General features: G+C 45.4%; 1 protein-coding gene across 1 annotated transcript in view; it reads right to left on the bottom strand.

Moving 5' to 3' along the window:
• UTP6 (UTP6 small subunit processome component) overlaps positions 1–15,176 on the bottom strand; it is a 41,727-nt gene that overhangs the window by 8,826 nt on the left and 17,725 nt on the right. Inside the window, exons 8-14 of the mRNA XM_062216025.1 lie at positions 14,508–14,588; positions 12,691–12,772; positions 11,813–11,894; positions 9,805–9,989; positions 7,475–7,554; positions 6,660–6,737; positions 1,724–1,903 (exon numbers count right to left, since the gene is read on the bottom strand). Coding sequence (XP_062072009.1) covers positions 1,724–1,903; positions 6,660–6,737; positions 7,475–7,554; positions 9,805–9,989; positions 11,813–11,894; positions 12,691–12,772; positions 14,508–14,588 — 768 coding nt within the window. The remainder of the gene's footprint in view (positions 1–1,723; positions 1,904–6,659; positions 6,738–7,474; positions 7,555–9,804; positions 9,990–11,812; positions 11,895–12,690; positions 12,773–14,507; positions 14,589–15,176) is intronic.

Genomic DNA, 15,176 nt, shown 5'->3' with positions numbered 1-15,176 from the left:
TCATGGGCCACAGGCATACACAAATAAGCAGATTTTTTTTTCCAATCCACCTTGTAGAATACATTTTTTCTAGTAAAATATTCACTGCAAAGCTTTAAGATTTGGACCTTTAAATTTTTTTTTTTTTAAGATTTATTTATTTGAAAGAGTTACAAAGAGAGAAGGAGAGGCAGAGAGAGAGAGGGCCTCCATCTGCTGGTTTACTCTCCAACTGGTCACAACAGCCAGGAGTTTCTTCCGGGTCTCCCACGCAAGTGCAGGGGCCCAAGGACTTGGGCCATCTTCTACTGCTTTCCCAGGTCATAGCAGAGAGCTGGATGGGAAGTCGAGCAGCCATATGGGATGCTGGCACTGGAGGCGGTGGCGGCGGCTTTACCGGCTACACCACAGCACCAGCCCCTAGACCTTTAAATTTAAGAGGCAGGCAAACAGGCACAGCAGGTTAAGCAACTGCCTGATATACTGGCATCCCATACAGGCACCAGTTCAAGTCCTGGCTGCTCCACTTCCAATCCAGCTCCCTCCTATTGTACCTGGGAAAGTAGCAGAAGATGGCCCAGTGCTTGGGGCCCTGCCACCCATGTGGGAGACCCAGATGCAGTTCCAGACTCCTGGTTTCAGCCTCGCCCAGCCCTGGCTGTCACAGCCATCTGGGAAGGAAACCAGCAGATGCAAGATGTCTGCTGTCCCTCTGTCACTCTACCTTTCAAAAATATAAACATGTCATTTTTTTAAAAAAATTTAAATATATTTATAATTAAAAGTTGGATTTATGTTCAGCTTTGAATGCAAGTGAGAATATTCTATTAATTCTGGAAGATAGCTAAACAGAATAACAAGTTTTGTATAATTTAGTCAACTTTCAAATAAACAATTAGAAATAAGCTACTGAATGCAGGTAAATTCTTCTATTCTTCACCCCTGAACTATGACCACTTAAAAACAAATGTCAGGGCCGGCGCCATGGCTTAACAGGCTAATCCTCCGCCTTGCAGCACCGACACACCGGGTTCTAGTCCCAGTCGAGGCGCCGGATTCTGTCCCGGTTGCCCCTCTTCCAGGCCAGCTCTCTGCTGTGGCCAGGGAGTGCAGTGGAGGATGGTCCAAGTGCTTGGGCCCTGCACCCCATGGGAGACCAGGAGAAGCACCCGGCTCCTGCCATCGGATCAGCATGGTGCGCCGGCCGCAGCGCGCCAGCCACGGCGGCCATTGGAAGGTGAACCAACGGCAAAAAGGAAAACCTTTCTCTCTGTCTCTCTCTCTCACTATCCACTCTGCCTGCCAAAAAAAACACAAATGTCGGGGCTGGCATTGTGGCATAATGGGTAAAGCCACCACCTTAGATGCCAGCATCCAATATGGGCACTGGTTTGTGTCCTGGCCGTTCCACTTCCATTCCAGCTCCCTGCTAAAGGCCTGGGAAAAGCAGCAGAAGACTGCCCAAGTGTTTAGGCCTCTGCCTCCCACGAGGGAGACCCAGATGGGGTTCCTGCCTCCTGGTCCAGTACCGGCTGTTGCAGGCATCTAGGGAGTTAACCAGCAGGTGAAAGATTTCTCTGTCTCTCCCTTTCTCTCTCTGTACTCTTTCAAATCAATCAATCTTAAAAATATAAATAAATAACAAATGCCACTCGAGAGCCAGCTTCCCTCAGACAAGTATATTCCAAACAAGCTTTGGCCGAAGTCTTGAAAGGTACCCCAGACAGAATGAACACTCACAGACCTGGGGTTTCAGATGCAGGAAGGCTTCTTCAACAAGCTTGTCCACGCCAGGGCTCTGTGAGTCGATCAGCACCCGCAGCCTCATCTGCCACATCGTCCCAGAGTCCTTAAACAAGTCCGTCCCAGCTACCGCCACCTCTGACGCTTCCGTAAACAACTCCTGGTGCAGCAACAACTCAATCTAGGTAAGACAAAGGATTACCGGAAAAGTAACTGCCAAAACGTAAACTACTTACATAAATGAGAACAAACAAAGGCCACAACCAAGACAACCATTTCAACACCCTTTGCACTAAACCTTTTCACATAGCTGCTAAAGAGGCAAAAAGTGAGTAATCTGGAATTCGTGCTCCTATGCACAAGGGCCATCAAACAACAAGGAAGAGGGATCATTGTCGTAGCACAGCAGATTAAACCGCCACTTACAGCACCAGCTTCCCATATCAGAGCGCTGGTTCAAGCCCTGGCTGCTCTGCTTTGGATCCAGCTCCTTGCTAATGCACCTGGGAACGCAGCAGAAGATGGCCCAAGTACTGGGGCCCCTGAACCCACATGGGAGACCTGGAAGCAGCTCCTAGCTCCTAGTTTTGGCCTAGCCCAGCTCTGCTCAATAGATGGAAGATCTCTATCTATCATGATGCATTTCAATTAAATAGCCTTTAAAAAAAAAAACAGGGTAGAGGTGAAAAGCAGAGTGTAAATAATTTAATAATTTAGACCGGAAGTTTTTAGTATAGTCCACCAAACTAGAACCCACACATACCACAGTATCAATCACAAAACAGATAAAATCAGTATTTGTAGAGGAGCAAGGAAATACATCCATTCAAATGGAGCTGGATATACCATAAACTGCCACAATTTTTCCGAAATTTATTTTAGGGGTCAGCACTGTGGCGTAGTAGGTAAAGCCACCACCTGTGGTGCCGGTATCCCATATGGGTGCCGGTTAGATTCCCAGCTGCTCCACTTCCGCTCCAGCTCTCTGTTACGGTGTAAGAAAGCAGTAAAAGCTGCCTTGAGTGCTTGAGCCCCTGAACCTACGTGAGAAACACAGAAGAACCTCCAGTCTCCTAGCTTCGGATCAGCCCAACTCCAGGTGTTGTGGTCATTTGTAGAGTAAACCAGTAGATGGAAAACCTCTCTTTGCCTCTGCCTCTCTGAAACTCTGCCTTTCAAATAAATAAATAAAACACTTATTTTATTTGAAAGGTAGGGTTAGAGAGAGAGAGAGGGAAAGACAAAGATCTTCCATCTGTTGTTCACTCCCAAAATGTCCACAATGGCTATGGCTGGGCAGGCTGAAGCCAGGAGCCGGGAGCTTCTTCCAGGTCTCCCACGTGTGTGCAGGGGCCGAAGAACTTGGGCCATCTTCCACTGCTTTCCCAGGAACATTAGTAGGGAGCTGGATTAGAAGTGGAGCAGCCGGGAGTTGAACTGTGATGCCCGCATCACAGGCAGCAGCTTAACCCTATGCCACAAGGCTGGCACCACTATCACTATTTTAAAATCAAACAAACTCAGAAAAGTGGTTTGCCCAAGTCACCTAATTATTAAGAAGTAAATTCTAACTGTGCATTGCTATTCTGGTCCCTAGCAAACTTTACCCATAAAACAAGGTACAGATGGCTTACTGTGCCTCTTTCCAGAAAGTCAGTTTCTGAACACAGACACATGTCTCATCTGTCTTTACTCTACCAGTGGTTAATCTGGGCTGGACCTGACTCAGGAAAAGGACAGTCAAAACAGATGGATGGGGCCCAGCACTGTGACTCAGTGGGTTAAAGTCCCACGCTATGGTGTAGAAGGTTAAGCAGCCATTTGCAATGCCATCATTCTATATGGGCCCTAGTTTGAGTTCCGGTTGCTCCACTTTTTTTTTTTTTTTTTTTTGACAGGCAGAGTTAGACAGTGAGGGAGACAGACAGAGAGAAAGGTCTTCCTTTTTCCATTGGTTCACCCCCCAAATGGCCGCTGCAGCTGGCGTGCTGCGCCAATCTGAAGCCAAGAGCCAGGCGCTTCCTCCTGATCTCCCATGCGTGTGCAGGGCCCAAGCACTTGGGCTATCCTCCACTGCACTCCCGGGCCACAGCAGAGAGCTGAACTGGAAGAGGAGCAACCGGGACAGAATCTGGCGCCCCAACCAGGACTAGAACCCGGGGTGCCGGCGCCGCAGGCAGAGGATTAGCCTAGTGAGCCACGGCGCCGGCCAGCCACTTTTTTTTTTTTTTTTAAAGATTTATTTATTTATTTGAAAGAGTTACACACAGAGAGAAAAGGAGAGGCAGAGAGAGAGGTCTTCCATAAACTGGTTCACTCCCCAACTAGCCACAATGGCTGGAGTTGCGCCGATCCAAAGCCAGAAGCCAGGGGCTTCTTCCAGGTCTCCCATGTAGGTTCAGGGACCCAAGGACTTGGGCCATCTTCTACTGCTTTCCCAGGCCACAGCTGGGACTTGAACTGACACCCATATGGGATGCTGACACTCCAGACTACAGCTTTACCTGCTACGTCACAGCACCAGCCCCTGGGAACACAGCAAAGGATGGTTCAAGTGCTTGGGACCCTGCATCCCGTGTGGGAGACCTAGAAGAAGCTCCTGACTCCTGACTTTGGTCTGGATCAATCCTGGCTACTGCAGCAATTTGAGGAGTGAACTGGCAGATGGAAGATCTAACTCTTTCAAATAAATAAAAAAATATTGGTAGGGGAGAAGGATGGGCAGACAGAATAAACCCAACTTAGAGTCTCTGTTCCAGTGTTTTCCACGTTATGATATTCCTCACTATGTGGGGAAAAAGGCACACTAATCCACCGTTGGTGGGAATGCAAACTGGTAAAGCCACAATGGAAGACAGTTTGGAGATTCCTCAGAAACCTGAATATAGCCCTACCACACAACCCAGCCATCCCACTCCTTGGAAACTACCCAAAGGAAATTAAATTGGCAAATAAAAGAGCTATCTGCACCTCAATGTTTATTGCAGCTCAATTCACAATAGCTAAGACATGGAATCAACCTAAATGCCCATCAACAGAAGACTGGATAAAGAAATTATGGGATATGTACTCTATAGAATACTATACAGCGGTAAAAAAAGAAAAAAAGAAATCCAGTCATTTGCAACAAAATGGAGGAATCTGGAAAACATCATGCCGAGTGAAATAAGCCAGTCCCAAAGGGACAAATATCATATGATCTTCCTGATCTGTGACAACTAACTGAGCACCTAAAAGGAAACCTGTAGAAGTGAAACTGACACTATGAGAAACAATGACTTGACTAGCCCTTGTCCTGACTGTCGACAGCTTACTATTTTATTCTTTTCAGTATTTTCTTTTTCTACTTAATACCATTGGCTGAATTCTTTAATTAACACAATTATTCTTAGGTGTTTAAATTTAACTGAAAATTGATCCCTGTTAAAAATAAGAGTGGGGGCCAGCACTGCGGCTCAATAGGCTAATCCTCCGCCTTGCAGCACCGACACACCGGGTTCTAGTCCCAGTCGGGGCGCCGGATTCTGTCCCGGTTGCCCCTCTTCCAGGCCAGCTCTCTGCTGTGGCCAGGGAGTGCAGTGGAGGATGGTCCAAGTGCTTGGGCCCTGCACCCCATGGGAGACCAGGAGAAGCACCCGGCTCCTGCCATCGGATCAGCATGGTGCGCCGGCCGCAGCGCGCCAGCCACGGCGGCCATTGGAGGGTGAACCAACAGCAAAGGAAAACCTTTCTCTCTGTCTCTTTCTCTCTCACTGTCCACTCTGCCTGTCAAAAAAAAAAAAAAAAAAAAAAGAGTGGGAATAAAAGAGGGAGGAGACGTACAGTTTAGCACATGCTCACTCGGACTTACCTCTAACGGTAGAGCTAGAAACATGCCATGGGACTCCAAATCCCATTAAGTTGGCATGTACCAATGACATCTTACTAGTTAAAGTGATCAGTTTAAGTTCATAGTTGATCATAAAGATAGGATTAACTGTCAAAAGGGATCACATAAATAAGACCAGTGTCTGCTAATAATAACTGATAGAATTAAAAAGGAGAGAATGACCCAACATGGGAAGCAGGCTCATAGAATGGCAAATGCCCTAAACAGCACTCTGGTCTCAGAATCAGCCCTTAAGGCATTCAATCTGGCTAAAAAGCCCATGAGAGTTTCTCAGGCATGGAAAGCCAAGAGACTGTGGCAAATAATGACCTAAATAAAAGATCTCTGTGAGTGAGATCCCAGTGGAAAGAATGGGCCGTCAAAGAAGGAGGTACCTTTCTCTGAAGGGAAGAGAGAACTTCTACTTTGATTATGGCCTTGTCTAAATAAAGTCGGAGTTTGTGAACTCAAGAGGCTTCCATAGCCTTGGCAGCTCATGACAAGAGCTTTGGGTGATTACTGACATCATAAATAAGAGTGTCAACTGTTAAATCAACAACAGGAGTCACTGTACACTTACTTCTCATATAGGATCTCTGTCCTTAATGTGTTGTACTATGCAAATTAATAGTATAACTAGCACTCAAACAGTACTTTATACTTTGTGTGTCTGTGTGGGTGCAGTCTGTTGAAATCTTTACTTAGTATATACTGACTTGATCTCCTGTATATAAAGATAATTGAAAATGAATCTTGAAGAATGGGATGGGAGAGGGAGTAGAAGATGGGATGGCTTGTGGGTGAGAGAGAGGTTATGGCGGGAAAAACCTCTATAATCATCAGAAAGTTGTACTCTTGAAATTTGTATTTATTCCTTGCTTTACTAGTACAGATTTCAGGTTTGGCATAAACTGAGTACTACAACCCAAAGTAAACACTCTTTACATACTGATCTTCTGAGTGGGCCTATTCATATAATTCATATATATTTCAAACGTGTAAGACTGTCACAAAACAACTGGAATAAAGTGCCTATAACTGGCAGTGAATGTGTACCACACGTCCTTACCCACTGCTTGTACTGGGATTCTGACAGCAGCATCAGTCCATGTGCCTTCCTGAATGCAATCATGGTTCTTTCCAGCCTCTGCAAACAGAAAAATCCTTCAGTCCATTTCAAGGATACCAACAGGGGTGGCTGGCCTCCGACACTAACAAAAGCAGTTCTGCATATTTCTGAGAATTTGGTGAAGAGACCGAGTTGCTCCCGTTTGTGCTTTCACTTTTGACTGCCTGAGCAGGTCAGGTGTACGGGGTACAGGCTGTAAGCAGACAGTTGCTTCCAAACTGGAAGCCCCTTGAGCATAAACCAAACCCAGACCTTCAGAGCAACAGTCACCCACAGGAGAAAGAAGGGGGCTAGGCAGTAAGTTCTCAGGAGCTGTCCCAAACCCTTCTTTCAGAGGACAATCACGGGGCCAGCACTGTGGCATAACTGGTAAAGCTGCCGCCTGTAGTGCCAGCATCCCATACAGGCACCAGTTTAAGTCCTGGCTGCTCCTCTTCCAAACCAGCTCCCTGCTAATGTGCCTGGGAAAGCAGCAAAGGATGGCCCAAGTGCTTGGGCCCCTGCACCCCTGTGGGAGACCCAGAAGAAGCTCTTGGCTCCAGGCTTCAGTCAGCACAGCTCCAGCTATTGCGGCCATCTGGGGAGAGAACCAGCGGATAGAAGACTGACCGACCTCTGTCTCTGTCTCTCTGTCTCTCTCCCTGCCTCTCTGTAACTCTACCTTTCAAATAAATAAATAAATATTTAAAAAAAAAAAAAAAAAAAGGCAGTCACTTGCTAGTGAGCCGCTATAACCATGTAACTTAAGTCCTTACCTTCCCTCTGAGAAATTCACTGTTTGTCTTCTTAGAAAATCTTTCCAAGCAAAAGTTGATGTAACACTTCCACATGGGCCCTGGAAAAGTCACAAAGATCACCGTAATCAGACCAATTCAATAAGCACCGTATATCTTCTCTTCAAAGAGAAGTTTAAAGAAGCCTGGGAACTGGCACTGTGGCGTAGAAGGTTAAGCTGTCACCTGCAGTGCCATCATCCCATATGGGTGCCAGTTCAAGTCCTGGCTGCTTCCAATCCAGCTTCCCTGATAATGTGCCTGGGAAAGCAGTAGAAGATGGCCCAAGTCCCTGCAGCCATGTGGGAAACCTGGATGAAGCTCCTGGCTCCTGGCTTTGGCCTGCCCAGCCCCAGCTTTTGTGGCCGTTTGAAGAGTGAACCAGTGGAAGGAAGATATCCCTGTGTTGCTCCCTCTAACTCTTTCAAATAAATAAAATAAACCTTAAAAAAAAAAAAAAAAAAAAGGAAGAAGCCAGACAGAAAGAATAGCACTCTGATTACAGGCAAACACTTCAAATATTAGAGAAAAAATATTGAAAGATGGCATAAATAAAAAATCAAAAGCCTTGGCCGGCGCCGTGGCATAACAGGCTAATCCTCTGCCTTGCGGCGTTGGCACACCGGGTTCTAGTCCCAGTTGGGGTGCCGGGTTCTATCCCGGTTGCCCCTCTTCCAGGCCAGCTCTCTGCTATGGCCCGGGAAGGCAGTGGAGGATGGCCCAAGTGCTTGGGCCCTGCACCCACATGGGAGACCAGGAGAAGCACCTGGCTCCTGGCTTCGGATCAGCGAGATGCGCCAGCCGCAGCGGCCATTGGAGGGTGAACCAACGGCAAAAAGAAAGACCTTACTCTCTGTCTCTCTCTCTCACTATCCACTCTGCCTGTCAAAAAAAAAAAAAAAAAAAAAAAAGCCTTACTCAAGCTCTCTATCCTGTTGTCGTTATTTCCCAGTATTAGTAATTTTAAAAAATGAAATTCCTATCAAAAAACAGTTATGAGGGGCCGGCGCTGTGGCGCAACAGGTTAATGCTCTGGCCTGAAGCTCTAGCATCCCATAGTCCTGGCTGCTCCATTCCAATCCAGCTCTCTGCTATGGCCTGGGAAAGCAGTGGAAGACAGCAAAGGGACTTGGGCCCCTGCATCCATGTGGGAGACCTGGAAGAAGCTCCTGGCTCCTAACTTTAGATCGGCACAGCTCTAGCCGTTGCAGCCAATTGGGGAGTGAACCATCAGATGGAAGACTTCTCTCTCTCTCTGCCTCTCCTCTGTGTATCTCTGATTTTAAAATTAAGTAAAAATCTTTTAATAAAAACAAAAATAAAATAAAATAAGCAAAGCATGGGGTTGCTGTCATGGCATAGTGGCCATGTGGCTTAGCCCCCTGCAACCTGGCAAAAATAAAAAAGTTAAGAAATAGCCGGCGCCGTGGCTTAACTGGATAATCCTCCACCTTGCGGCGCCGGCACACCAGGTTCTAGTCCCAGTTGGGGCGCCGGATTCTATCCCAGTTGCTCCTCTTCCAGGCCAGCTCTCTGCTATGGCCCGGGAAGGCAGTGGAGGATGGCCCAAGTCCTTGGGCCCTACACCCAAATGGGAGACCAGGAGGGGCACCTGGCTCCTGGCTTCGGATCAGCACAATGTGCCGGCCGCAGCGGCCATTGGAGGGTGAACCAACGGCAAAAACGAAAACCTTTCTCTCTGTCTCTCACTATCCCCTCTGCCTGTCAAAAAAAAAATAATAATAAATAAAAAAAATAAAGATATTTAAAAAAAAAAAAAGTTAAGAAATAATAAAGGTCAGTGTTGTGCTGCAGCAGGTTAAACTCCCACCTGCATCCCAAGCCAGAGCTCACAGTGCTCTACCTCTGACCCAGCTTCCGCTAATGTACCTGGGAAGGCTGCAGATGACAGCCCAAGTACTTGGGCCCCTGCCGCCTAATGTGGGAGAACCAGATGGGAGCTCCTGGCTCCTAATTCAGCCTGGCCCAGCCCCAGCTATTGTGGCCATCTAGGGAATAAATCAATGGATAGAAGCTCTCTCTGTTCTCCCTTTATCTTTGCCGCTCTTTAAAATCAATCTTTTAAAAATAATAATAGTTATCTGCATTATCATTTCCCAAAAATAAATACCATTATTGAGGTATGCTCCAACTTTCACCATCATGGGAAGAACAAGCTGGAAAAGGTAGGCATGCTGAGAAGTGTACTACACAAACATTTCTGACACTGATTTGGGTAACGGGAAGGGGAGCTGCAGTTTCACATTCATGGAGGCCGTTACCCTAACACCACACCATGGTTTGCAGCTCACCCGTAGGCAAAGTCTTCAGGGCCTCCTCATATACTGCACTGCACCTCTCCTCCCTCCGGCACACCTCCAGTGCTTTGGCTGACTTCGTTGTAGGCTGCTCTTCTCCTGGTGTTGACGCAATCTCTAATTCTCGCCGTGCCACATAATCCCAAGTGAGAGGGTCATCTGTGTGTAGAGTCTGAAGGCTGAAAAACAGTTTATTTGCATCTATGACAGGAGACTTAACACACAATATCAACCCCAGAAAGAGCCCCATATAGGACACCCTCATAATAACTGCATTCTCAATATGCTCTCCAGAATCTCTTCAGTCACTCCATAAATTTAGTCGGGGGTGGGGGAGGGGAGGAGGATGTATGGCAGAGCAGTTAAAGACACTGATTGAGAAGCCCACATCCCTTATGCCAGTGCCTGGGTTCATGTCTGGACTCCACTCCCAATTCCAGCTTTCTACTGACGCACACCCTGGAAGCAGCAGGTTAACAGTTCAATTGGGCTCCTGCTGCCTACATGGGAGACCTGGAATTCAGTCCCAGGCTTCTGGCTTCAGCCTGGCCCAGTCTCTGCCACTGCAGGCATTTGGGGGACAAACCAGCAGATGGCAGCTCCCTCTCTCTCTAATAAATAAGTTTAAAAAAACTGTAAAAATAAACTGAATCTAGTCAATGGAACAAAGTCACCATTCACTTAAAGAATTCCAGAACATGTCAGGCATCATTCACAAATGTAAACTTTGAAGCCAGCTCTCAAAATCAAGTCAGCAGCTTACCATGACAACACAAGCCTCAATGAACTCCAGAGAAGCCTATGATGCTCAGACTAAATTTGCTGTAATAGAGACAGAGAAAAAAAACACAACCTAATCCCTACCAAAACCTTGAAGATATCCAAAATGATACAAATCTATTTAATCTCTTTTGTGAGCGGAGCTACCGAAGAATGAAGTTCCCACAAGGTACACTGCAAGTAATTCTTAAACAACATAATCAGACAGCAAAGATTAGAACTATCTATGGTATTCAAGTATTAACACCTATGAATACAATTCTCATTTTATTGAAGAAAGGCACACTAGCAAAGTATCATATAAATATTTATTTAAGCATTAGGATGTATTTATTATTGAATAAATACAAAGGAAATAAGTCAAAGAACATCGCCAGGAACATTAAATATAATATAAACACATGATCTTAAAGTTAGCTTTCCTATCAAGGACTTTGTGTGATATCTTCATTCCACCCCTCTAAATATACTTCTCTAAAACGTTATCACATTGGGCCGGCGCCACGGCTCACTAGGCTAATCCTCCGCCTGCGGCGCAGCCACACGGAGTTCTAGTCCCAGTTGGGGTGCCGGATTCTGTCCCGGTTGCCCCTCTTCCAGGCCAGCTCTCTGCTATGGCCCGGGAGTGCAGTGGAGGATGGCTCAAGTGCTTGGGCCCTGCACCCTCATGGGAGACCAGGAGAAGCACCTGGCTCCTGCCTTCGGATCAGCGTGATGTGCCGGCCGCGGCGGCCATTGGAGGGTGAACCAGCAGCAAAAGAAGACCTTTCTCTCTGTCTATCTAACTATGCCTGTCAAAAAAAAAAAAAAAAAAAAAAACATTATATTGGGTCAGCACTGTGGCACAGTGGCTAACACTGCTGCCTGCAATACCAGCAGCCCATGTGGGCACCAGTTCAAGTCCCATCTGCTCCACTTTTGATCCAGCTCTCTGGGATAGGAGCAAAGAATGGCCCAAGTGCTTGGGCCCCTGCACCCACATGGAAGACCTAGAGGAGTGCCTGGCTCCTGGTTCCTGGCTTCCGACCAGCCCAAATCTGGACGTTGCAGTCATTTGGGGAGTGAATCAGCAGATGGAAGATCTCCCTCTGACTCTTTCTCTGTCTCCCTTTCTCTCTAACTCTGCCTTTCAAATAAATTTAAAAATCTTTAAAAAAAAAAAAAAAAGTACCTTATCACAGTTCAGCAAAAGAAACAATTACCTTTCCACTATTTTACTTACTCATCATAAATTTCTTTTTGTAGGTCTTTGGCAAAGTCAAATAGCTGTGCAATTGAAAGCAAGGACACATGAAATTCTGCACCTAGAATTTAAAAAATAGGTGAGGAAAGGTTCATTATCAGTAAAAACTGCTCTAAAAATACCAACTTCTTTTTCTTGTTTTTTAAAAATGAAGAAATAGAACAAAACAGGAAAGTTCCTCTACAATCCTACTCAACAAGCAAAGCCATATTTGAGTATTTGTAAGCACTTCTAATTTTCATTCTAGACTTATGAAAGGCACAAGGAAATGGAATAAATTATCTATTTTTCTGACTCCCAATATGAGTAAAGTACTCAGTGAAAACTTACTGAAATGTCCAATCAAAACCTGGGACAGGGGCCGGCATTGTGGCATAGCACGTAAAGTTGCCACCTGCAGTGCCGGCATCCCATATGGGCGCCAGTTCAGGTCCCGGCTGCTCCATTTCCAATCCAGCTCCTTGTTAGTGACCCTGGGGAAGCAGCAGAAGATGGTCCAAGCCTTTAGGCCTCCGCACCCACGTGGGAGAGCCAGAAGAAGGTCCTGGCTCCTGGCTTCAGATTAGCCCAGCTCCAGATATTATGATCATTTGGGGAGTGAATCAGTGGATGGAAGACCTCTCTCTCTCTGCCTCTGCCTCTCTGTAGCTCTGCCTTTTAAATAAATAAATAAATCTAAAAAAAAAAAAAAAAAAATCTAAGAGAAATAAACCTTTTCTGAAAGAAACAGAACATTATTTCTACAATCAGTTTTATAATCATCCTACTGGAAAGTTTACAATGAAAAAAACCTTTGCTAATTTTGAAAGAGAATATTACACTTTCTTACCACAAGTAAATGTCCAATAGATACTTACCTTTAATTATGCTTACAGAATTTTTGTAGATGATCCGTGCCAACTCGCCCTTAAGGATTTCTTGAGGATAATCAAGATTCCTCTAAAGAGAGTGACATAAAACATAACCATAGCACTACTGAGTAGAGAAAGCACCATGATGAAAATTAACATTCCTAGATTACCTGTACCACATAAGCTCTCTGTGTGGGCCAGCCCTCTCACTTGTAAACCATGCAGCTTGAACAAGATCACTCATCTTCCTGCTCTTTTCACTCAGGATGCTGGAGTGTTGACAAGATCACATGCCTTAAAGTCTCACTCCATTTAGACCAGAATAGGTCAAGTGCTACATGCCTTGTTTAACCTTTTGTGTTAAGATTTTACTTGGATAAAAAAGGTCTGAGTTGGAAACCACATTAACGAGAAGATAACAAAGTTCATTTTTCAGCCTAATGTTCTAAACCTTTCTTTCAAATTATTCTGCCATGGAGCAAGCATTGTGGCACAAGTTAAGCTACCACATACAATGCCAGCATCCTATATGAATGCCAGTTCAAGTCCTAGCTTCTCCACTTCCAACCCAGTTCCCTGCTAATGTTATTGGGAAAGCAGGAGAAGATGGCTCAACTCCTTGGGCCTCTGCCACACACACTGAAGAACTGTATTTAGTTCTGGACTCCTGGGTTTGGCCTGACTCAGTCACAATCATTGCAGCCATTTAGAGAATGAATGAGCAAATGGAAATCTTTCATTCTCTCTCTAACTCCGTCCTTTATACAAATAAATAAACCTTTTTAAAAAATTATTCTGGGGACCACTATTGTGGTGTTGTGAGTAAAGCTGCCTCCTGAGACACCAGTACCCCCTTATAAGGGGCCATTTCATGTCCCTGCTGCTCCACTTTCAATCCAGCTCCCTGCTAATGGCTTAGGATAAGCAGAAGATAGCCCAAGTGCTTGGGCTTCTTGTACCCACATGGGAGACCTGAAAGATCCTGGTTAAGGCCTGGCTCAGCCTTGGCCACTGCAGCCATTTGGGGAGTGAACCAGAGGATGGAAGATCTCTCTCTGTCTCCTTCTCTCCATAACTCTGACTTTGAAATAAATAAATAAATCTTTGGAAGAAAAATTCTGCCATGTAAATAATTATATAAAAAGGAAAAGAAAGAAGTCTAGGAACTACACATTTCACCTTTCTGAAGCTCCTTGAACCCATATATAAAAGTGCTTAATTCCACAGTATTTGGTTATTTCCTCAATAATAATTTTGAGGACCACTTCAGTTAGTCCAAATACCTGTTGTTGTTTTTTTATATTTTATTTATGCATCTGAAAGGCACAGTTACAGAGAGACAGACAGACACAGAAAACCTTCTATCTGCTGGTTCACTCCCCAAATGGCTGCAACAACTGGGGCTCAGCCAGGAGCAACACAGGAACATGGAACTCCACCTGGTTCTCCCACGTGGGTGCAGAAGCCCAACCACTTGGGCCATCTTCCACTGCTTTCCCAAGCACATTAGCACAGAGCTAGCTAAGAAGTGGAGCAGTTGGGCCTCAAACTGGCGCCTATATGGGATGCCGGCATTGCAAGCAACAGCTTTACCAGCTTATGCCACAATGCCAGCCCCCATCAAATACCTATTTTTAAGTACAAAATGTTACTCTTATTACTAGGCCCATTAAACTAAATCAACTCTGGACTTATCTTAAAATTTCAAAATGTGACATTAAAGTGAAAAGAAAAATAATATATCCCAAAGATTTTTCTCTTACTCCTGTACAGGCTTAAAAGACTACATAATATTAGCAATTGACAACACAGTAGGATCTTACCAGATCATCCATGTCAGCTTTTTCAAGTTCTTGCTTTTCCTTCCTCAGTTTCTCAGCATGCATTAACTCCATCCTAAAGTACTGCAAAAGGAAAACAATGACATGAAAATCTTTGAAACCTTTTTTTTTTTTTAAAGATTTATTTATTATTTATTTCAAAGTCGAGTAACAATCAGAGGGACAGACAGAAAGAGATCTACCATCTACTAGCTCACTCCCCAAATGGTCACAACTGCCAGACCTGGGCCACACGGAAGCCTGGAGCCAGGAGCTTCTTCCAGGTCTCCCACATGGGTGCAAGGGACCAAGAACTTGGGCCATCTTCCACTGCTTTCCCAGGCCACAGCAGAGAGCTAGATCAGAAAAGGAGCAGCTGGGTCTAGAACTGGCGCCCATATGGGATGCCGGCGCTTCAGGCCAGAGCTTTAACCCACTGCACCACAGTGCCAGCCCCTAAGATGCCTCTTTTTATCCTTAAGTATCATAACTAGGAAAGTCTGGGGGGCAGAGAGTATTATATTTTGTTATAAAACTATGTGACACAAGGGCCAGCACTGTGATGCACCAGGTTAAGCCACTGCTTGCAATGCTAAAATCCCATATTCAAGTTCCAGTTGAAGTCCCAGCTATTTAGGGGCCCAAATGACCACAACAGCTGGGGCTGGGCCA

This window comes from Lepus europaeus, chromosome 18 (genome assembly GCF_033115175.1).
Source record: "Lepus europaeus isolate LE1 chromosome 18, mLepTim1.pri, whole genome shotgun sequence".
NCBI lineage: Eukaryota > Metazoa > Chordata > Mammalia > Lagomorpha > Leporidae > Lepus > Lepus europaeus.
Note: the sequence above shows the minus strand (reverse complement) of the source record. Positions and strands in the feature narration are given on the sequence as shown.